Source organism: Chamaea fasciata, unplaced genomic scaffold (genome assembly GCF_029207755.1).
Source record: "Chamaea fasciata isolate MVZ Bird 193981 ecotype frontalis unplaced genomic scaffold, bChaFas1.0.hap1 SCAF_3, whole genome shotgun sequence".
Taxonomy (NCBI): Eukaryota; Metazoa; Chordata; class Aves; order Passeriformes; family Sylviidae; genus Chamaea; species Chamaea fasciata.
The window spans coordinates 49,294,519-49,319,348 of record NW_027094088.1 but is presented as its reverse complement, the minus strand read 5'-3'; the positions used below and the strand labels follow the sequence as shown (position 1 = coordinate 49,319,348).

General features: G+C 42.3%; 1 protein-coding gene and 1 non-coding gene across 2 annotated transcripts; both read left to right on the top strand.

Annotated features, from left to right (window-relative positions):
- The first annotated feature begins 9,600 nt into the window (after positions 1 to 9,600).
- STX11 (syntaxin 11) lies at positions 9,601 to 14,829 on the top strand. Its single transcript, XM_066180454.1, has 2 exons — positions 9,601 to 9,767; positions 11,682 to 14,829. Exon 2 carries the CDS (start codon positions 11,687 to 11,689, stop codon positions 12,551 to 12,553), a length of 867 nt encoding a protein of 288 aa, XP_066036551.1. The 5' UTR covers positions 9,601 to 9,767; positions 11,682 to 11,686; the 3' UTR covers positions 12,554 to 14,829.
- Positions 14,830 to 17,978: 3,149 nt separating this feature from the next.
- On the top strand, positions 17,979 to 18,061 carry TRNAL-UAA (transfer RNA leucine (anticodon UAA)). Its single transcript has one exon. It is a non-coding gene; the product is annotated as a tRNA-Leu (tRNA).
- The last annotated feature ends 6,769 nt before the right edge of the window (positions 18,062 to 24,830 follow it).

The following is a 24,830-nucleotide window of genomic DNA, read 5'->3' as shown; positions in this document are numbered from 1 at the left end:
AGTGGGAAAGCCCCCGCTTGCAGACGGGGAGGCGAAGACAAGAAAGGTCAGGGGACGTCCACGGGGACGATGGCGAAGAAACGGGCCAGCTCACCGCGCCCACGCTTCCCGGCACCCACGGGGCGGACTTTCCCCGCTCTGGGCTGCGACGGGAGCCGGGCATCTTCCCACAGGGTGGGGAAGGGGCGGCCCGGGAAGGGGCGTGGCGCCTCTATGCAAATCAGCCCCTCTCTGCCAATAGGCGGGCGAGCCGGACGGAGGGGCGGGGCGCTCCTCGGGGATGAGCGCTCTCCTCGACGGCACGGGCGCTCCGGCGGCATCGGCACCTCGGGGGCGGGATCGACATCTCGGGAGCGACACCAGCACCTCGGGAGCGGCATCGGCACCTCGGGAGCGGCATCGGCGTCTCGGCAGCGACACTGGCACCTCGGGAGCGGCATCGGCGTCTCGGGGGCGACACCGGCACCTCGGGAGAGGCATCGGCACCTCGGGAGCGACACTGGCACCTCGGGGAGCGGCGCGGGCGGAGCGACACGGGACCTGCCGGACTGTCCTGCCCGGGGGTGAGTACCTGCCGGGACGGGGGCGGACTAGACAGCTCCTTCCTCGGGGGCCAGGCAGAGTTTGGTTTCTTCACCCCGGGCACAGCCGGTGCTGGCTCCCGGGACGGGGACACAGCCGTATTCCCGAGCTCCCCCGAGCATCAGCTGGAGTTTCCGGACGCGCCCGGAGCTGGTGCCGGAGGGAGGGACGGCAGCCCTGTGCAGCGCCGGAGCCCGGACTGGCCGCCCCTTCTCGGGCTGTCGGAGCGTGCCTGGGGCTCGGCAACCAGCCCAGCCCAACCGGCGGGGCGTGCGAGGCGCTCGGCATCTCCGTTCTGCCTAAGAGTAGACGAAACTGCCCCTTTTGAGTCGAGTGGCGAAGTCTGAAGCCCGGAGGAAGGAGAGATGATAGGAAATGTGGAGTGGGCTTTTGGGTCCGGAGGTGCCTTAGGCTAGCTGCTCTCCTCATGGAATGCAAAAGTGATGGCTGGGTTTTCACAGGGTGAGAGAAAAACAGAGACACTTTCAAATATGTGTCTTCTCATCCAGTCACAACGGATGTCTGCATTTCTACTGCCTTGTTTATCTGGCTTAACAAGTATTAATATTGTATTCATAGCACCCATACATGCTTATGGATAGCTCCACAGCAAATTTTTACAGAAAATTTGGTTTATATGCCCAATATAATAGCTTTTCCTTCATTCTTGAACATCATCATGGCCAGATCTGGAAGTGGGTGCAAAAGTTAGCATTCTTTGATTGCTTCCTATTAAATTGATACCCATTTCCTTCCTACCAAGAAGAACTGGCAGTTGTGTATTTCTGAGATAACTACATGTCACTCTGTCATACTGAGAAAGGATATGACTAAAATAACAACACTGGCCAAAAACGGACGCTTGCACTTCTTGTTCCTGTTATTTAGATAGTATTTTAGCAACTGTCTTTTAAGCTGTCCAGTGTCAAAATGGCAATATATGACTTTTTAGGAAAAGAATACAATTTGAATGATGATGCTTTCTTACCAGCACTGATATTCACTATTTAACTAGTGGTGAGACTACAAGATGACCATAACTTTTTTTTTTTTTAAATTCAAAACAGACCAGAGGTCTAACAAATGAACAGAATAAATGTCATCATTAGGAAAGGATGGTTTAGGCGTCCAACCAATTAGATGACCTTTTTCTCATTTTTTTTCTCTGACTGACTTGTATGCCCACTGCTCTGAAACCAAAACTGCATGTTCAGTCATATGTTATCTGGTGTTTTGGCTGAGGCTAAAACTGCAAGTTAAACTCTGTTGTTGAAAGACACTTCGATGAAGAAAGTAAGCATGGTTCAGAAGATCTCTTGAGACATTAAAATGAGTAAAATGTAGTACCTTCTGGGCACTGCAGATGAACCTGATGCAGTGGAATACAACTGCATTCTCTATCAGTCCTGGAGAATTTGGCTGCTGTGGGATTAGGCTCCATGTGTGACATCTTTCACTATAGTAACAGTATACTAACAGTAACCAAGACCTGTTTCAGAGGGAGTAATGGTAGTTGCCACTGGTGCATAAATAGAGGAGGAAGATAATCTGCTGAGTGAAAAGATTCACCTAAATTTCTCCCCAGCATGGGCGGCACTGTGAATATACACCTTGTGCTGGACATACAGTGACACTGGGGGTGAGGACACTGAACAAATCCTGGGAATGCAGGGCCTCTGTGGGACTGTAAGACATTGCTTTATCCATTTGGTGCACTGTAGCTGTGCACCTAAACAAGGACTGAGAGGGGTTTCTGTATCTTCTCTCTTTCTGCTAAGGAAGAAGGTCCCACAGTGCTTCCACAGGGAAATGGTCCAATTTTCCCCAAGTCACAGCCAGTTCAACATAGGCCTTGTGAAAGAAATTAATTACTTTGTGTGTTTCCAGTGTCAACAGAGGGATCAAAGTGACCATTTCCATTTTGACAGAAAACTTCTTTTATGTGCTGCAGTACTATGTCTCTCTCCTTGGTCTTCTGAATTAAATGATGGTAATTCCTTCAGCTCCTCTTTCTCCAGGAGTGTAATTTTTAAATTGTTTGGAGACAATGCCAAATATGGTCCCTTTGACTTTCCTAATGTGATAACTGTTTCAGGCTGTACTTTTACAACTGAGGCCTTATCTAGGCCAAGCAGAGTAAAACCAGTCCTTCCTATGCCATCTCATATAAGACATGACGTTATGGATTTTTTACAATGACGTTATATTGTGAACTTGTTTTGTGGCTTGCAATCAGCTATAACTTCACCAATGCTTTCCTGCTGCCAAACTAGTTGTTTTCTACTTTATATTTGTGTGAATAATTTTATCTAAATGTGCTAGGCTTGTCTATATTGAATTTTCTTTTACTTTTGTTAATTCTTCTCTTGCTGTCAAGATCACCAAAATTCTTATCATTTCTCCTCCCCTGTCCCCACCAAACGCTTGCTTCTACTCCCTTCCAGTTCACTGTCACCTGGAGACTGTACAAGTTCATGTTTGGTTTCACTCTCCAAGTCACTAATGGAAAATATGGATAACCTCTGAGTGTGACAGATATCCATCTTAATGCTGGTGTGTTCAAAACCAGCTCTGATGGTGAGAAGACAACTGCTGTGTCAAATATGAAGGTGCAGGACCAGATAAACTTTCTATTATCTTTTATCTGGTCCACCAATTTTCTTTGACTCTGGTCATCCCTATAGTTCAGGGATGACAAAGCATGGTGCAGAAATTACTGAGGCAATGTTAACTTGATCTGGTAAACCCATATCAATGCCAAATCTGGAGTTACCACTTTTTTGCAGTGAAGCCATTTTTGGTTACACTTGCATTTTGGATTATTCACCAAGATGTGGCCATGAACCACCTCTGGTGAGGAACATCATTCCCAGGGAGCAGTCTAGGGTAGTGGGGGGGGGGGGGGGGGGGGGGCTCCACATGAGAAGAGCAAAGCAATTTGGTTTTTATCTCTGCTTTGATAGGCTAGATGAGATATCAAGACACTCTACACAATCAGCAAGAGCTCTCACACAGTGCTTGGCACTTACATCTAGGTCATACTTATGTTGTTTTATCAGAGAGAGAATGATGTCTCATATCTTGACTTCAGAAGGCTTATCATCTTTGCAGCTTTTGCCTAATCTGCTGTGGCAGTTAACTCATTAATTGCCAGGATTATTCTCAACAAGCTCGTGTTTGCAAAAGTCAAGGAATTACTGCACACTCCAGCTTTTTCTGCTATGCCTTTTCTCTGTGCTGTGCTTGTGGTAGTGACAACACACTTATTTTTAAAAGTAGAATAAAGCTTGCTTGAGCTTTTGATATGCCCAATCAGGTGTGTCCCTAATTACATCTATATCTTGTCTCAACTTCACTGGTGCTTTGAGTAGGCCTGTAAACACCCATGGGCTGCTAAGTAGTTTAACTGCCATAAAGCCTGATGTGTCCTGGGGCTGAGGCTGTGGGTATGCATGTGTGGCTGTAGGGGTTATTTCCTGGCTGGAGCTGGTTTGGTGCAGGTACAGTTGTGTAGATTTTGCAATAGGATCCCAAACTGAGCCTCATGTGTACTGGCCCACATGACCAACTACCAAGAAAACACTTTGTATTTAACCTTAAAGGATTTTTTTTTTAAGTCAGGAGTACTTGGTCTCAGATTGTAGCACTTCATCACAAACCTTAAATATATGTGCTTTTCAAAAACTAATGCAGTTGTGCTAATTTAAAAACATCTATAGAACATGTTGCTTCTGACTGATGGTCACATGCAACCTCACATTTCCATTTGCATACCAACATAATGTTATAATCACCTATAAATACCACTGTGTGGTAGCACTAGTAGTTATAGAAATGTGGTATGTGCACAGCTATTTCGCTGAGCCAATGTGTTCCAGGGAAGCCGAGGTGATTAATTGGATAATGTATGTACTCATGGTGCCATAGTGCCAGCACTGCCTGTGAGTATGTTGGCTGATTGCCCTGCATGGTGACCTGTAATGATGCCGAGCTGTAGTAATTGCCGAGAAATGCATGGATGGCCGCCTTACTGTTTATGTTAGTGGTGTGGATCTGTCTTAACCATTTGCCAAGCCCTTGGAGGTACAGTTCACACTCCCCTTATCTCCATCTAGGCCAATTTTACCTGAAGACCTTGGTGTTGCAAACCAGTGAAGATGGAGAAACTTTTTTTGTCTACAGCCCTGTTACAACTGCTCCCCACCCAACCAACATCAAATCTAGTTACAATTTATGTGACATTGTGAGGAAAAGCTCAAGAGGAGATACCAAGAATCCATTTTATCTGTACACTATTGAAAATTTGTCAGTGGTGATCCATAGTTCTCCAGTGAAAATTTAGACAACCTACTAAATAATAGCAATCAACCCACATGAAACAAGTTGACTTCTCCAATGCAGGGATAATGTTTACTCTCATGGCTATTGAGTAATAACAAGTTAAAATATCATTTTTTTTTCTCAGTCTTATCATAAATATGTGAAAAATGGCATATTATAGTGCATTTAATGCACACCAGCAGTGTCTCCTAGTTTAGACACTAATGTCTGGGAAAGCTGATAACCAGTCTATGGAAAACACCAGGATGATTAACTGTATTCAGTACATCTGAGAAGTAGGAGATGCACTCTAGATCCTTGAATTTATAGTATGTTTTCATACAAACATTGAGAGTTCCTTTCTGTTTAAGAGATTGAATACTGGTAAAGAAACTGAGATAAGTCAAAGAAGAACCTCCAAAGCTATCAGTATTCTAGCAATTATTGCCTCACTTCTTTGAATTGGAGGTAACAATCTGAATTATTTTTCCCCCCCTAGGTTTCTCCTAGCCTTTATGATAGGAAAGGAACCACTGGAAACTTGGAGATTCTGCCAGATGCAGAAGTAGTCTGCAAAGAATGGAGTCATCCCTACTTCTCTGAACATATCAGCTTGTAATAAATAACTTGTCCTGGCACAAACAAAGAAATTGACACTTCATGCAAGCTTTTGGGAAAAAAATAATGCCCTGAGACACTTGCAGCTGCAGATATTTGTCTCTAGGGTGACGGAAAGTATAAAGGTGGTGTTCTGCTGTACACAGGTTCTGATGAGCATATGAGCTGGGTAGTGGAGTCTTCAGATACACTTGGCAACTTCTTGATGGATTTTTGTAGTTTTATAACTGGCATTCAATGTTAACTGATGGACTTTAATTCCTGAATACATTTTGTCTATTTTTAAACATTGTGAAATCCAAAAAATTCCAGAGAGGATAACTTCCTTTCAGTGAGGCCACAAAAAGATTTTGAAATGCTGATCTCTGTCATAGTAGTTAATACTGGAGTTAGTACACATACGTGATCTTAGAACAGCTTGAAAAGGCAAACTGTCCTAATCATTGGATTATAATTTTTATTTTGTTTCAGGCTCTTACAGATGATAAGAGAGAAAAAAAAGATGAGTAATTTGAAAAACTCAAGCCTGCTGTGCTACCTGTGATGGACATGGTTGGGAAGACAGGGAATTTGTACTGAAAAGATGACTAGTACTCTGCTATAAGCCAATTACTCTTCTGGAAAGAGGAAAACCTACTGTTAAAAAAAAAAAAAGTCGTTTTCCCAAGTTAATTAATATTGTCAAATCTATTATTAGAGAGCAGGTACCAAGTGAAAATATTAAATCTCGTCTAAGAAAATTTTTTACAAAACAGTTACTAGAAAATCATTAAATCTGAAACCCCTACTCAAACAAAAGGCTTCAGCTAAATTTAACACTTTTTTAACCTATGCATGACTTGCATTTTAGTGCAACAGCAGCACTCTATTTCCCTTGGAATACAGTGTGTTCAATTCAGCAAGTCCATCTGAGTAGACTTCCATCAGTACAACATCCTCTGCAAGCCATATGGGAAGTCTCTGAAATGTGCTGACACTCACATAGCTATGAAGTAATTTTGCCTAAGAGCAGGTTATTTCCTAATTGTTCACCACTTGTTTTTTGGGTCACATCTGTTGTGTGTCATGCAATCAAAATCACATGCAATTCAGAGCCAGGATGAGCCACGTGGGTTCCTTTTACCTTCCAAGAGCGAGAAGAACTACTGACAGAAATTATTTTTAACTGACTTGTTTTGAAATATCTGTTGTTCCTCAAACAACTGAAGTAAAAGCTTCTTCTTGTTAGGCCCTACTCAAGGCTGAAAAGATTACTGACTAGACTTTTGGTAAGCCACGAGATGCTATTAAGTAGAAGGTGCCATTTATGAATGCTGCAAGAAGGAAAAATGTACACTGCCTTCCTTCCCAGCAGGTGGCCATGAAATATGGATGCTGTGCTGAAGCTGCTTCATCATTTCAACATTTGTCCCCAAACTGATCACAGAATATTCTGAGCTGGAAGGAACACACAAGGATCATTGATCCCAATTCTTATGAGCCCATGTGGGGATAGAGTGTGGATACACAAATGTTAAAGCTGAAATAAACATAAGTGTGTAACTTACTTGTTTCTATAGAAATAACTTTTTATCCTTAGATTAGTTCTACATAGTTAACAGGCTTCAGAACATTAGCATGGCAATGTTTGTAGACTCCCTTTTGTATGTATGTGGGGCTAACATAAAGGAGGTGTATGCATATGCATAGTTTTTGATTTCCAGAGTAGATTTTATTTCTTGTCTGAAATCCCACATTATACACAGTTGTCTGGGGCTGCAGTCTTCTTGCAACAGGACAATTTGTATGTTTCTCATGCATCATGGGAAAGCTTGTCACTGTGGTGATTAATACCAGTAAGTAGCACAGTAACATGAAAAGATGAGCACTGAACATGCCCTCAGCTGACTGTACTTGCTGGGTGTCTGCCTTCAAAGTCGTAACCTCTGCAGTCATCACCTGGCCTGTATTTCCTGTGTGTGTGTTTGGGTGTACACATCATGATGGACTGCAGAAGGAACTTCATATTTACAAGGACAGATTTACCTAGCCCAAAGATAAAAGTGTGGACGTATGTTCCAGTTTGAATATATGTAGCATTTTAAAATAAAATAAATCTGACAGCTAATCTATTAAACCTCACACTCTTAGAATTAAGGCAGTTATACACTTGTGGTTGTTACTCCAGAGTAGCTCCTGTCTTAATATTCTAATCTGTTAGATGTCTTTTATATAGACTTGTGCAAGCAGTTGAATATATTCAATGTTCATTGTCAAATTAGCAAACTTTTTATCTAAGGCTGATTACCAGAACAATTTAGATTGGACCTTTGGACATTGTCTAATCCAGGCCTGCTCAAAATGCGCACAAACAGTTTAGGTTGCTGAGGGCCATGTCAAATAGAATTTTAAATATCTTCAAGGATGCCGATGCCAAAACTTTTCTGGGCACCTTTTCCATTGTTTCTAAATGTTTGGGGTTTTCTTCCTTTTTTCCTTCCCCCCCCCCCCCCCCCATCTTGTATCTGGCTGACTCTTCTCTTGTTTCTGCTTAGGTGTGTTGCATCTTGTGCTATTGCTGTACATTTCCATGAAGGGTCTAGTCTTGCATTAAGCAGATAGTGATGGCAACAAGATCTCTCTGAGCTTCCTGTTACTCAGGCTGAACATTCCAAACTCGCTCAGCCTCTCTTCATTTCAGGTGCTCCAGCACCTCTGGCCACCTCTGTGGCCTGCCCTGAGCTCATCCCAGTCTGTCTGGTGAGTAACACTCCAAATGCGGTCTCTCAAGTGTCAGACCAGAGGGGTCCCTTTCCTTCCTCACTTTTGCTGCTCCAGCCTGGATGCATGGTTCATGTTCCTGTTCATGCCTAACAGCACACCTGCAGAGCACCTCTTGCAGAGCTGCTTCCCTGTCAGAGAGCCCAACTTCTGCTGCTGCACCAGGCATTGTATGGAGAGAGAGACTGACACTCATTTTACAGATGGAGGTTTGAGGCTATCCCTCACAACCAGTAATGTACCATGTATTAATATATTGCTGTTCTACTTACAAGCAATGCAATCAATATATATGTAGATGCAAAGTTTGCTGAGTGACAACAGCATCTGAAAAAGGAGGCCAACTTCTCTAAACCATGACTTGTTAAGTTGAAATGCTTCAAATTGCTGTTCCCCCTTGCTCTCTCTGCTTATTTATTTTAGCTCTTTAGTGTCAGTTCTGTCCCTGACACCATCCAAGGAATGCTTGGAAGTTATTGTCCTCTCTTGGAAAGATCTGGTTCCCCCCTGTTTGAAATGAGAATTTGAAATAGGAAAAGACCTCTGTGGTGATGTTACATTCCAGCCTACTGTTTTCTTTATGTAAAAAATCCTGAAATTCTGCCAAATTGCATGTTTCTCAAAGCAACAGTTTCCAAATACCCAAATAAATTTACAGTATTCCTTGAGCAAAAAGATGCTCAAGAAAGCTGAAATCCAAACATTTTCTTGAACCTGACAAGTCTCTTCGGCCAAATATTGCAAGTGCTGACCTATGGAGTACTTGAGTATGTTCAGCATAATGCTGATCAGGTGTCCACTGCAATTTGTGGTGTTTGTGGCCTAATACAATGCTGAAATACAGGCATAAAGTTACTCACTTCCTGTGCTTCCATCCTGTCCAGGTGCTGTGTGTAGATAAGGAAGAGCATCTTGAAAATGTGAAGATGAAGTGGGAAGCAGGCTAAGTGAAGCACTTTAGAAACAGAGTGTAAAAGACAGGACTTGGCGAGAATGAAAGAAAGTGCCCAAAAGTCCCTGATTTTGCAGAACTCCAAAGACAGGCTTAAAGGGATGGCATCTATTTGTTAGGACAAAAGTGTGAACACTTTAGTTCTGGAGACATATCCCAGACAGGTACAGGTCCTCAATGCAGAGTTAAAACATACTAATGTTGAGCATGTGAATGTAAGTTTTGGTACATATGTACAAATAATGTAGCCTTTTAGAACTAAGTATTGGAAAGCTGGGAAAACCCAGGTGAAGATTGTAAGTGCAACTGCAACCTGATCCTTCTGTTCCGCTTACAACTAGACTCTACTGGAACTGCTGGGTCACGGAGATCGTGTGTGATGCTGTCCATGTCACTGGAGAGGAGCTCTTCACAAGTGGCCTTGATCCATGTGTTCATTCACTGACGTCCAGTTTGTTCCTTCACGATTTCACGCAGCAAAGCACTCAAGGCTTGCAGCAGTGACTGAAGTCAGAAGGACTTCTGAACATTCCAGGTACAAAGTACTGTGTTTAAAGTGTCTCAAGTGGGCATCATAAATTATCAAGAGTCTATCATTATTGTCTTTAATGACTCAGGGCTGAAACCTGACTGTGGGGCTGTTAGATCTGCCTTTCCCCAAAAGTCTGTTAGTTTACAGAACTTTCCAAAGACTTTGCAGGGGAAATCCTTGAGGAAATGAACAGTAGCAACATGGTCAATGAGACAGCATGAACTGATTGATGAATATTAACTTTTATCTTGTACAACTTTTACTCACCCTGTAAAGACTCGAGGCAGAGTCTTGGTGGAAGTGATAGTGCACAGGCCAGTGTTTAATTGCGTGATCTTCCTGTGTGCAGGCAACATTGTGGTGCAATCCAAGGCTACACTTGACAGCTCCTTATTCTTCTTTTAATGTTTGATTTTTAACCTTTCCTGCTGTATTAAAAGAAAGAAAAAAGCAATATTTTTAGGGATGCTGCAGAATTAGTATACACATGAATTTACTACAGCATTAGTACTTTCATGCTGTGAATTTGCTTCTGCATTTCTTCCTGGGGAAGGAAGGGTAGACCTACTCTTACAAAACTATGAGTTTATTACATAGGAGCTTAACTCAGGGTTTGCCTGACAAAGAAAACACAAACAGAAAGTTTGTGAAATCATTGTTGAGCCAGTTGTTACTATGCTCTCTGTAGAAGGCCAGTGAAATTTAATTTTTCTTAAGTTTAAGGAGTGGTAAGCACAAAGTTCACAGAACTGCAAAATTGTTAGGAAGGGACCTTGGAGATAATTTAGTCCAAATCCCCTGTCAAGACAGGATCACCTAAATCAGGTGACACAGGACTGTGTCCAGTGGGTTTTGAATGCCTCCAGAGAGGGAGACTCCACGACCTCCCTGGGCAGCCTCTGCCCCCCTCAATGTAGAGAAGTTCTTCCTCATGTTGAGATGAAACTTCTTCTGTTCTAGTTTATGGACATTTTGCTTTGTCCTGTTGCTGGGTACCCCTGAAAAGAGTCTGGCACCATCCTCCTGGCACCTGCCTTTGACATATGTGTTGATCAGATCCTCTCTCAGTCTTCTCTTCTCTAGACTAAATAGACACAGCTCCTGCAGTCTCTCCTCATAAGAGAGATACTCCACACCCCTAGTTGTTGATGTCTGATACTCTGTGATCAGTGATAGCATCTGGAGACACTAGAGTTGCTCTTTTTTCTTTTTTTTTTTTCCCCTTTTTTTTCTTTTTCTTTCCCCCCTATCTTGATACTTTCCACACCATTTTTTTTTAAACTTTTCTTTCCCAACTGTATAGGTAAAGTTGGAAAATGCCAACTTTATATAGAACAAATGTATAGGTAAACAGGAAATGCCATTTCTATTTCTGAGAGGCTTCTTAGTATTCTCCCAGGAGAAGCAAACTTAGAATGAGGGAAGCCCTGTGACATTTTGGACAGTTGATTTAATGAAGGATCAGGAACTAGAGGAGATTTCTCTAGTGAGCAGCAGTGGGAAGTGTTCAGTTATTAACACGTCTACAGATGCTGAATGTTCTGATGCTGAAGGCTATCAGGAGTCTGCTTTTCCCCTCCAAGTAAAAGACTGGCATTTTGTGGGGAAATTGGGACTGTCCCACTATTCTTTTTGATTTGTCTTCAGGATTTGTTGTCTCCCTTCCTGCTGTTTTTATTTCTAACCTTTGTACTTTCTAGAACAGTGTTCTGGCAGAGTTTTGGATGTTATATCCATCACTGTATAAAATACTGTGAACAAATTTAAAATCTGGTATTTTGGATTATCTTTGATGAGTTATGTTTGTTAGCTATGATTTAGTTATCACCATGTTGTAGCTATTAGTTACAATTTTTCAACTCTTTTAACCAATATTTTAGTAACTTCAAACTCAATCCTCCTGTTCCTATTTTACAGGCAGGATGAAAGACCGTTTAAGTGAGCTGCGTGAATTTGCCAGGTTACACAACCAACAGTTTTCTGATAGTGACGATGATGAAAATTCACCCCAGGATATTCTCGTTTATGAGACAGATTATGCCTTGGAAATTCTTCATAAGGACATACAGAACATCCGGACAGAAAATGACCACCTAAAAGCAGATGTCAACCGCCTCAGAAAGCAAAACACCCGCTTCCTTACTTCCATGCGCCGCCTTAGCAGCATCAAACGAGATACTAATTGTATTGCCAGAGACATTAAGAGCCGTGGAGAGACCATCCACAGGAAACTGCAGGTAATGAGAGATTTCTGTGAAGATGCAATAACAAGATACGGAGCTATGTCTGTCATTGCCAGGGTGGCAAAGAACCACTATGTTGACCTCATGCACACGTTTCAGGACGCTATGTTTGATTACAATGCAACTGAGATGAACCAGCGGGAGAACTGCAAGATTCGGATTCAGCGGCAGCTGGAGATCATGGGCAAAGATGTTTCTGGACACCAGATTGAGGAGATGATTGAGCAAGGCAAATGGGATGTCTTCTCTGAGAATCTCTTGTCGGATGTCAAGGGAGCCCGCGCAGCCTTGAATGAGATAGAGACGCGACACAAGGAGCTGGTGAAGTTAGAAGGTCGCATTAAGGAAGTTCATGAGCTCTTTCTGCAGGTGGCCCTGCTGGTGGAGGAACAGGCAGACACCTTTGATGTTATTGAGATAAATATGCAAAATGTTGAGGACTATGTAGGAGATGCTAAAGACCAAGTGAAAAAAGCTCTGGAATACAGGAGGAAACATCCCCTCAGAACAATCCTCTGCTGCTGCTTATCATGTTGCAGAAGGTGATGGTCCAGCTGGGGCTATCACAGACTTGAATGTCCTCAAAATCAGGTGTTCTTTCCAGAGACTTTTCTGTAACGACAAGCCCTAGAAATATGGGGCATATTTTGCAGTTGGTTTTGTTGATTGCCTTTTTTACTAAATGTGCTGAAGGCTGTTTCTATTTATGAACTCCTAGAAATGTTGATAAACTATTTTTAATCTAATTTTTATTGAAAGGTCCTGTTACTGTAACTAGAGGTGCAATATCTCTACAGTTATATTTGTTTTGTATAGGCAAGAAAGAAGAATTAATAACTTATCCTAGGGAAAATGAATACTTTCAAAAAGTAACTTTATTCTTATTTGTCGAAGTGAGGCTGCAGGTGGTGAAGCCTAATTGCCTGGGGCGACACAGTACACCACAGAATCAGAAGGTTTCAGTTTTAACTAGTCTGAGGCCTGCTTGATGCAAATTTGACAAATGCTGAGCCTGGAGCAGGAGCAGGACACAGAACTAGTTTCTCTTTCAACTTGAATTCCAGCTGTCTGGCATCTTAACAGAAGTGGCTGCACCTTAAATGATAATATGCACATTTTGCTCCATTTGTTTGCAAGTGACTGTTTTTTTTCCATTTTGAGAACCCAACTCTCTCAAGGTGGCTAAAAGCACTGCAACACTGAGGCATCTCACTCACTTTTAACTTGAGCCAGTCTCTGGACTTTCAGTTTCAAACCTGCCATGCCTTCATGTTCTGACACATTTTTCTGCCAATTAACACTTCAGCTAGAGGAGAAACATAGAGTAGCCTTCTGCAGAAACACCCATGAGAAGCCGACAGCTGTGGGGTTGAGAAAGCATTTTAGGGTCTCCTGTATTGGCACATACATGGAAGCAACTTAAGTGGAATGACTGGCCTGTCAGTACACTTTTATTTTTGATAAGCATTGATGAAATATGGTTGTTTTTATATCTGTTTTAAATAGGATGAAGGATTAATTTTTTTAATATGCAATTTTACCAGTGTACAAAAATTTTGACTTTTCTCCAATTGTTGGGAAATCTCCACCTGGGAAAGCAAATAGAACTATTTCTTCAGTACATCTGAAGAAGAAAGAAAACAATTTCATGTCATTTCAGTGCTCTTTTCAAGCTTAAACGGAAACTCTCCTTATGTGTAATGGGAGTCTGCCTTTACACAAGGGCAAACCAGTTGGTTTGGAGTATTGCAAGGAAATAAAAAATGTGCAGCCCTGGTAAGCACTGAGCATTTTCAGTGAAACATATTCACAAAATCTGGTGATTGATCACAGCTCCTGCTTCTGGAGGTTTTCCAGCTATATTTCTTGGTGGCTTCCTGATACACTGTGATGTATTGCTACCCTTTGAAATAATGCAGGACATTTTTTCAGAAATTATTTTTTTTAACTGATAGTCCTACTTGAACCGATTTTAATAAATATATTTCAACATTTCAAGTATTTTGTATTTGGGAGTTTTTCTCAGATGTGCATAGATATACATCTTCCTGCACAGTTGCAGTGAAGCTTTTCTCCTGCACCAGTTGCAGTGAAGCTTTTCTCTTGTTACCTTTTGCACCTTGATTTTATGTGTGAAAAAAACCTCCAAACATTTCTTACTTTGTATTGTAAGTACAGTAAGTATTGTAAGTATTGTAAGTACTTATAATATTGTAAGTATTGTAAACAATACTTGTTTGTATTAATATAACAAAACAGCAAAATAAATCCAACTTCCAAGCTTTTATATCTTACTGGGAAACAATTTTTGCCAGACAGGCTTTTTTTTTACACAACTAGAAACTAAAGGGATGACTCTTCTCAGAAACTGAGTGTCCATTTTGCTGTAGAACCTGTCTCTGATTACATGGAAGAGTGAGGAACACTGAACTCCTAACTATAAGATATTTTTATATTCAGTGGTGTACTGGTGATATCAGTGTTATGCTTGTCTGAAGACCTCTCCAGTGAGGTGTTCAAACTTGAAGTTGGGAGAAAGGAGGGTGATGAGCTGGGTCCATAGCCAGTGGCTTTGGTGCTACTCAAGAAGACAAAGTTGTTTACTCTGTAGGTACTGCCATTAAGTCAGTGGAACTGTGCATTTGTAGAAAAATACCCTAAACCTCTGAGAGTCAGCATGTGGGGATAAATCAGTGAAGAATGTAATAATGTATTTCCTTTCACATGCATATCCCTAGCGCTTGCCAATGTTTTTGATAAAAAATATGTACATTTTTTTATGCTGGTTCCTTTTTTGCATCTACAAATGGAATAAAAGATTTAATAAGACAAAATGAAAGTGCAGAGTGTCGTACGTTGAATTGGGAGCTCTGATTAGTTTTTTGCTTTGTCAAAGTTTAGTTTAAAACTTGCTGGACTGAATTATGAGTTGGTAAAAGGAGATAAAACAAGGCCTAGAAAAAAAAGTCCTCATAATATTTGTTTCCATGGTAAATTAAATATGTTGCATATTGAGACAGACTTACTATTGTTTTTTTCCCTAAAAACCCCAAGAAAAATGAGTTTCATGTATTTTAAGACGATTCAAAAAAAAATCAAATTTATTCTGGCAGCTCTGAGAAACCTTGATGATTTCATTAGTAAATATGCAAAACTAGTATTCAAATCTTTAGTTTGATTTGAGGCACGGGGAAAGAGAGCAGAAAGAAAAGATAATTGTAGACCTTCTCTCCTGACTTAAGGCTGTAGGGGAAAAAAGAGTATTAGTCAAAAAACCAACCTGAGACCTTTTAAAACTATTTTAAAGATGCATTGTGAGTTAAGAAACACATAAAAACTACTTCTAGTAACTGGAGCAATCATTCTGTCATTCTCACATCCATTGCTCAATACTTTGGGGTTTTTTGCACCCTTCAGTTGTGTAAGAATTCAAATTTAGCCAGCCCATGAACTTGCTTAATCACAGTTAAACAGACTTTTGAAAAAAAACTGATCACACTGTAGCTGCAAGGACTCATGCCACACAGGATGACTGGAAGAAGATGATAAAAGTTGCTTGATAATATGTTAGTGTACCAATAACAGATGCTGCAGAATGGACATCTTCTGAGGAAGGCTGCCTTTTCCTTCTGAAAGTCAGCACAACTCCTATGTGGATGTCTGTACACATTCTATGGGTTGGTAGGGAGTTTTCCCCCCACTTCCCTCGTATGGCAAACACTTAAACTGGGTTTGAGGGTGAAGAAGTTAAAATCTGTCAGGGGATGTTTTAGGATTTAGGATTGCAGTTACTTTGGTTTTGTTTTCTACTGAAGCTGAAGCTTCACAACCCACATCACCAACCAGTCCTTTCTGAGGAGGACAAAGAATTGGCAACCAGGGGCACTTTGCTCCTTCTAAAAAATGTAAGACAGCACAGCATGGATATAAAAGAGACAAAAAAATTCCCCTATTACAAAATATAGTGTTTAGTATGCAATGGATATGCATATGGGTCTCCATTTGATCTTGAGGGACTTTTTTTTTTTTTTTTAATCATGGGTTTCATTTTAGACTAATGGCAATGGGACAATTGCTTCCTCAAAATGAAGGACCAGAAATAAAGGGATAGCTCATAAGATCCAGATACCTTTTTTTCTGGAGGCTGAACTGAGTAGCTTTGCTAAACTGCTGCTTTTCTAATCTAACCTGCATTAAGGATATTTTGAATGCACAGCTCAAGTTGTATTTTTATTATTTCTTGAAAACAAAAAAATGTTTTCTACATTTTTGAACCATGGTAGCTGTTTGATATTGATTTGAAAAAGGATAGAGCTACATGTGGTTGTGCTTCTATGACTAGGAAAGTATCACAGATATAATGAAGGCAGGAAACAGTGTAATTTAATAGATACCGTATGTGGTGATTCTGGTTAATAAATTTCCAATGCAATGAGATTGTCACATGGAGCCATGCTGTTTGTTTCTCTGATATGTAAGAAGGCAACAGTAGACCTATCTTCTTTCACGTTTTTAGCATATTAGGTAGTGTCTTCAGAATGGTTGAGCCAAAGCAAGTACGAGCCAGCAGAAGACAGCTTCCCCATCACACCTTACCGTGCCTACATTGTTAGGGCACCAAGTTTGAACAAGAAAAAGTAACATTTTACTGTGTTTCTTAGAAACAGTGTTAGATTCGAGCAGAAAAGGGGAAAACCTAACTGACAGTGTTTCTCTACTCAATACTTTGCTGAAAGACACAACCCTACTGAATAGAGAACTACGGAGTGCCACTCATTTCAAGGCAATGATACAGCATTGCAAGTTCCATTGGAAGAGCTGTTCTTTTATTCATGAGGTCCCTCGTGTGAATAACATGTATGTAAAACGTTAACAATTCACTTGTATGGTACGCGAGAAGTATTTTCCCTCACAGGCATGCCTAGTGTCCCGGGGGTCCCTGAGCACTAAGAGCTGAGGAGGTCAGGCAGCACCTACACCCGCAAATTCGAGCCCCAGACCCTTTGCAGAGGGGCAGGGACAGCCAGGTTGTCCAACACCCGGGCAGGGAGTGTGCTCCTGCCCTGCTTGTGGGGAAGCAGACGCCTTCCGCCTGCCTCCCCGTGTTCTGGAGGCTGGCACAGGCCCGTGTCCTCAGCCTGCGCTGTGTGGAATGTGTTTCTCACACCTCAAAGGTGCCGAAGTTTGGTGCCATGCAGGATGTCCGTTTTCTCCGCTGGAAAGTAGCAGCGAGAGCGGGAGCCAGTGCCAGGGGTAAAGCCAGCCAAGTGACACATTCCTATTTCCCCTCTGATCAAGGGAAGAAGAGGGAGGTCCCAGGGCAGGCAGTAACCGGGAATATTGCGATAGGTGCTTCCGTCGAGCCGGCATATAGTTTTGTTGGTTTCGGTTCTCCTTCTACGATCGAGAGAAGGTACATTCCAGGAAACACTTGGACGGAAATAATAAAGTGGGGGCGCCTTATGGGCACAACCTCTCCGCTGCCTCTCACGCCCGACGAGCCCGCCAGCACCGCGGTCCTGCCCGCTCTGAGGGGGCCGAGCCCGCACTGCCCGCAGCCCTCGCACCCCGCTGCCCCCGGCCCAGCGCCGCCCGCCCGCTCTCCCCCAGGGGCGGGCCCGTGCCAGCGCCGCGCACCTCCCCCGCCTCCCTCTTCCGCTACCGGCCCGGCGCCCGGCGGCAGCAAGGCAGCGGCGGCGGGGGGCTCGGCCCGGCTCGGTCTCGGTCGATGGCAGCGCTCTCCGCCGGGCCCTGCCCGCCCGCCTCTCGCCTCCCGCCGCCGGGAGAGGCCGCCCGCGCGCGCCGCCCCGTGGGCTCGGCGCCCGCCGCGCTGGGAATAGAGGCGGGAGGGCACGGCGACGGCGGGGGGGGGAGGCTGAGGGGGCATCCCCGAGGGTCGCGGGCGGCCCGGGGGGCGGGTGGGAGCGCGGCCATGAATGTAGGAGCGGCTGAGAGCGGTCCCGGTATCTGCACCAGGATGGCCGAGTGGTTAAGGCGTTGGACTTAAGATCCAATGGACGCATGTCCGCGTGGGTTCGAACCCCACTCCTGGTAACTGACGTTTTTTTGTCCGGAGCCCCCTCCCGACGCGGGGCAGGGCGCGGTGTCCCGGCAGAGGCGCGGCCGAAGGGAGCCCGGGGCCGCCGGGACACGGCGGGAGGCGGGCGAGAGGGGCGGGGAGCGGCGCCGGAGCGCGCCGATGGCGGCAGCCGGCGGCCCGCGCGGGTGTCCCGGCCCTGGGCGGCCGGCGGGGGCAGTGCGAGCCGGGGGAAGCGCCGCGGGGCCGCCGGAGGCTCCTGCAGCCAGCGTTTCTTCAGCTTTAAAGCCGTTTAAATACAGTGTTTTAAAAAAGAGTTTCTGTATAAATGTATGTATTTATAGACACGCATAATATATGTGAGTATATATATACACACAGAGAAACATATATACACACACATATATAATACATGTATATAAATGTACATATAAGTGTATAAATGTCTGCACGTATTCATATGTATAATATACGTTTGTATTTGTGTATACACATAAACATAAATACATAGACAACACATATACCCACATTTATACATGTATGTATATATATATACATATACATGTATAAATACATATACAAGCATTTACACATGTATGTTTATATATACATACACATGTGTATATATATATATGTATGTATATATATATATATATGTGTGTGTGTGTGTGTATGTGTATATATATATATATATATATATATATATACATACACATGTATATATACAGATATGTGTAGATATTTATACACACTCAGCCATGGCCTCAGTTGTGGAGCCTCGTGCAGGGGCAACAGGCATCTCCAGCTTTGTCACCCCTGGACGGTGACTTTGTTGTTTGCCGTTTAGGTTATTTTTTTTGTGTAGGTTTGTTTTCCTTTTTTTCCACTTCCATCCCTTCAAAGGCTGCATGTCAGCCCATCAGAGTGCTTTTTGCAACGTGAAAGCCGGTGTAGTTCCGCATGCACTGAGTTATGGAATGTCCGCAGGTGTCCAGCCTGCTGAGGTGTCCCTGGCCAACCTTGGAGGGTGGTGGAAAGGCACTTCTGGGGGAATGGTCCCTCATGCTGGCTGTACCCTAAACTGTGCCAGGGCTTAAGCTAGAAGTTAAGCAGAAGGAGCATGCCGAATTTTCACACTGACCTCGTGTTTTTGTTTCATTTGGTAGGATACATGGAGCAGTTGTATGTTTTGAGGTGTTTAATTTGCTGGGGCATGGTTCTGGTTTTGGGTTTTGTGGGGTTTTTTGAAAGAGTAGTATTCTTATGTTTAATATAAATGAAGGTGTGGGAAGTATAAATCAAGCACTGAGCAACACATTTTTAAATTTTAAGGGAGATATAGGTTGAATATTAGGAATAAGTTTTTCCTGGAAAGAGTGATTAAGTACTGGAATGGTCTTCCCGGGGAGGTGGTGGAGTCACCATCCCTGGACATGTTTAAAAAAAGACTGGATGTGACACTTGGTGCCATGGTTTAGTTGAGGTGTTAGGGCTGGGTTGGACTTGATGATCTTGAAGGTCTCATCCAACCTAGTGATTCTGTGATTCTGTAAATAGTAGTGTTTGTCAGAGCATGCTGGTCAAATTCTAACACAGGTAAATGTAGTTGTTCCCAGCTACCCTCCTCCAAATAATTTGACCTGAAAAATTATTCTAAACTTTCAGTCCAGATATATCATGTGATGAGACAGACTAATTAAAGGATAAACACTCAAGAAAGGGATAACAACTCACAGTGAGCCTTCAACGTAATATGAAATAGAAGGTGAAATATGTCAGGATATTTTATTATAGGCCCACATTAGATGATCCGGCATTACACATGTGAGCATGGTAAAAACATAGAAATATTACAGTTCAAGAGTTATGGAGGGAAGCCTGATCTGTGGGGAATTTCTAGGAAAGCAAGTATATACATTGTCTTTTTTGAGTGTTACCACAATAAAATTATAAATGCAAACCATACCGCACTTTCTAGAACTGTTCATTAAGAAGTGGTACTGCCAGGTTCAGATGTTTTATGAAGTAAACAGTCATTGTTATTCTTCATTTAGGTACAAATTAGTTAAAATGTGTGCATGTTTGAAGGTGCATTTCACCTGCAATGTTGTGCATGTTTGAAGGTGCATTTCACCTGCAATGTTGTCATGGTAAAATGCTGCCTCTGGAAACCTACATCTTTGCATACAAATTGTGTAATTCTGCTTATGTGCTTATTTACAGGCATTTTTGAACGTACAATAGGTGCTTGTGTAGATTTTGTAGATTCAGTGCTGATTTTGATGAAAACTTGGCTCTAGCTGTGTGAGTTACAGGGATGAATTAGTGGTGGCTATTCTACACTGTGAGAAAGAAAAAAGAAAAGTAAAAATAATCACAATTTTTACCAGAAGAGTAATTGCTAAACAGAAAAAGAAAAAAAAAAGGCAGTTTTTATGATAAAGCAGTAGAGAAAGCTGAATTTCTTGGTTAGAAATGTTCCTGTTTCAGGTACAGCCTTTCTCTTTCCTGAAAGTACTTGCTTTGCAGAGAACTTCCCTCAGTCCTTTGGTGAACCTATGTTCCCTGCTTCTTAAAACAGCTTCTTAGAGCATGTGCTGATCTGAAATGGAACAGAAGATTTTTTTAACTGTTCTGGCTCTCAAGAAATACCCACAGAATCTCCTTGCAACAAGTGTATCCCAATCCCTTCCCACGCTTCTCCATAAAGGAAAGTATATCTGCTGGGGCTATTGGTTTCTATTTTAGGTGGAGTGACATGGTGATGTATTGTATTTCAGCTCTGGAGCTGAGCATTATTTTAAGATTTTTATTTTGTTGAGCAGGTTCCTTTCTTTGGTTCGTTGCTAAACCCTCATGAATTTTTGGTGGTTGCCATTGCAATTTGACATTCTTACATTCACTTTTTATATTCTGGCCTTTAGTTTATACAATATTGCTTTCTGTTGGACTCCATTCTGTGAATGAGTTGTTTTTCTAAAGATGTCATTATCTGAAGGAACCTTGCCTTGTTTTTTGAAGAAAGTGGAAAAAGTATACTGACTAGTGCAAGAAAGTGGAAGTAAAAAAAAAGGAGATTCATATGCAGACAGTTGAATGCTACCCTGATCAGCCAGGGGTGTTTTTCATGCCTCTGCATATTTCCTGTCTGATGAGAAGCCAGTCATTTAAAACAGATTTTTCAAAAGCAATCATTCATTTTCATGTTCCTTATTTGGATGTCTCTGTCTTGAGAACCTCAATCTGATTTGCAGAAATGCAGAGCTTCTGCAAAAACAGGTGAAATCAATGTATCATCTATATTTTAAGCAGTCTCTGAAATATTTTTTTTCTGAAAAAAAAAATTATGACTCTGAGTAGTCAAATTTATTGGAGATACTTGATATGAATCTTTCCACACCTCAATTTCCAATTGTATAAAGTGGAAGTAATAAAAATGCATGGTTTGCAAAATGGGCTGCTGTGAAATAAATTCATTCTTGTTTGCAAAGAATTCAGATGGACACTTTGGTAATCTGGTCGTGTTAGACAAGCCCATGAGTAGACTATTAGTGAATTCAAAAAATAACATGAAAGAAACAAGCTACAGAGCCACACTTTGAGCTGTGAAGACTTTGCAAAGTGTTGAACAACTGCTTAGCCAGTGAGCGCTTTATGAAATGTGCTGAACAAGGTGGGAGTCTTATAGGAAAACAAGAAGCCATAGCATAACTCAAAATTCTGTCTCACTTCAAAACAGAATGGGCTCAAATCAATAAAAAGGCAACCTATTGGTCACATAATTAGGTGATATTTCAAAATAGTTTAATATTTAAAAAAAAAAAACTTTCAGCAGCTTTCTTTTTGTTGTTGTTGTTGTTGTTGTTGCATTTTAGCGTGTGATAGAAACATGTAATTTTTTACTTGAGTTAAAACATTCTTCAATCAGTGGCCACTATATCATGTTGTGATAAATGGGCTGTGAAGTTCTTGATCTGTTGCATAATCTGGTATGTAGGATGATCAATAAACCCTCTTCTTATTCATTTTGCAGACTAATTTAAAGTCTGTAAAGTAGGACTAGTCTCTTATGTTAGCAGGAGTAACTACATGTAACCTACTTGTTAATTTTTTAACTGTTCTCATTTTGGGACTTCTGTGGTAAATAAGAGGGTAGACTCTATTTTCTGGATTCCCGTCATTCTTAGGACACTTGTTCAAAATTTACCACTATTTAATGCAGACAGTTGTGTCTCTGTTTATACATGTGTTTATACAGGTTCATTTTTAATAGCTGCTGGGCTGCTCATCTGCTGACTGCCTCCGATCTTACCTGCAGGTTCTTAGAATAATTTCTATTGGGCTTGATAGCCACAGCAACCAAGTGTCATTAGCAATGTGAGCTAATCCCGCCTCCTTCTCTAGAACATTACAACACACACTCCCAAACAGATCCTTGCAACATTTTATTTCTGAACTATTTTTCTCTCTTTCGATAAGGAAAATGAAGGGATTTTCTGCTTGGTTAGTTCAGTCCAAGCAGCCAGCTCTGGAGAATTGTGCTGGTAGAACATTGATGGAAGGGAACGAGGAATCTACATATCACTTACTGGAGTGCAAAGCCCTTCAATTTATTTACAGTGCAGGCAGAGGTAGGTTCACTCTTAAGGCTGACTGATGAGCCTGGCAAGTCTTGCCATGGTCATTTATTGCATCAGCACCCCCAGCAGGCCCAAGACAGCCATCAGAAGAGACCAGGTGCTCACTCAGCTGCCCAGGTTGGTGTCTGGCATTTTAGCTCAAAGCCACTGCACTGGCAGAGTGAAGGGCAGTAGGTTTGCCCTGGGGTAAAGGGCACGCGTTCCCGTTTGCCAGTTGTTCTCATCAGGAGGAATGCACGCAGGTGGTAACACTTTACACCAGCACAGCATTGTTTACTCAAGTGTATTGCTGTAAATGTCAAAATACTGGTCTGTGTGCTAGAGCACCTCCAGTCTGGGAACATTTTCCGTTGTGCTCACTTTGCTGTGGTGGTACCAGCCACTATAAGAAAGACAGAGCAGACAAGTCATAATTTACACTGCAGCAGGAAGGTTTGGCAGAGCACCTACTTAATGAGGAGCCCTGAGTGCCCTAAAATGAAGGCAGCATAATGCAGAATATTGAAGCTAACATTTCTGGGATCTTAGATCACTGGGCTTAAAGCATGCTAGCATTCATTGTCTGGTATATTTTTGGCTGCATTAAACTTACCTAAATGAACAGATTCTTTCTTGCTGCCAGGGAAGAGCTTTTGTCTGAAGACCATAGAAAATGTGCACACTCTTCTGAAGATGGTGCTCTTAAATGTGCAATAACAAAAAATGCCTTCCTTCCCCTAAATATTTTGAGAGAAGAATGCACTTTCCAGAATCCTTCATTTTCCTGGATTGCTTGTTCTCTTTCACCATCTGTTCAACTGTGACCTTCTTTCTGGCTTGGAAGTGCTGCAAGATCTTTCCTTCAGACCACATCTGCCTCATTTCTAACTGCTTGCTGAAGTGGTTCATGCAATTCTTGGCAGGGGATCACTCACTGACCATGTGACTTGACGGATTTGTGACACCCGTCTCTTGCTATTTCATCATGTGTTGCAAACTTTTTCATGTGAGAGTGGAATCCCTGTTGGGAAGTATGGACTGCATTAATGAGTACTGCTTTGCAACTAATCCAAGTTTGATGATTGATGAGCATATGTATTTTAGTTTCACTTGTCCTTACATATCTCTAATTATTTTCTGTCACACTCCCACCTTTTGCTTTTTGTGTGCATACCAAGAAACAGATCCAGCTGGTCTAGCAGTTAACTGGTGCTAGAAGAGGCACAGATACTGCCTTTCCTCTGCCCTGGCTGAACTGCACATTCCTACTGTTTCCCTCTTGTGTCCCTCAGTTTTGATTGTCGACCAATACATGACAAAAGGCCCAATTAATTTCATGTTACTTGGATCTAAAATTAATCTCTGATATTATAAGAAATTCTCTGTGAAGCAATGAGGAATTGGAGACAATTTTTTTACATGTTTTGAGCTCCTTGACATAGGCAATATAGATCCAGTGTTTTTATTCATCACAGAATGGCAAAGGCCGGAAGGCCCCTCTGAGAGTTATCCAGTTCACCTCCTAGCTCAGAGGAAGGTCAATTTGAGTCAGGTTTTGAATATCTTTGAGGATAAAAACACCACAGCCTCTCTGAATACCCATGCCAGTATTTGAACACTCTCACGGTAAGAAAAAATGTTTTTTTTCTTGATATCTTAAAAATAAGGGTTCTCTGCAGGTTAGACTACTGTAAGTTGATCTAGGTTTTCCTTCAGAATAGTCTGGTAGCTATAGTGCAAACCAATGACATCCATCTATTGAGTTAAGGGGAGGTAATGCAAGTGATAGCACTCACCTTCATCCTGTACTGTGGCTAATGACTCCTCATCCTCCATTAGGAAGGACTTTGAGACACTTGAGTCCTTCCAGAGGAGGGCAACAAGGCTGGTGAGGGGCTTGGAACACAAGCCCTGTGAGGAACAGCTGAGGGAGCTGGGGTTGTTTAGCCTGGAGAAAAGGAGATTCAGGGGTGACCTTACCACTCTCTACAACTCCCTGAAATGTGGCTGTAGCCAGGTGGGAGTTGGTCTCTTTCTCCAGGCAGCAACTGACAGAACAAGAGGACACAGTCTCAAGGTGTGCAAAGGGAAATATGGGTTGGATATTAGGAAAACGTTTTTCACTGAAAGAGAATGGCCTGCCCAGGGAGGTGCTGGAGTCATCATC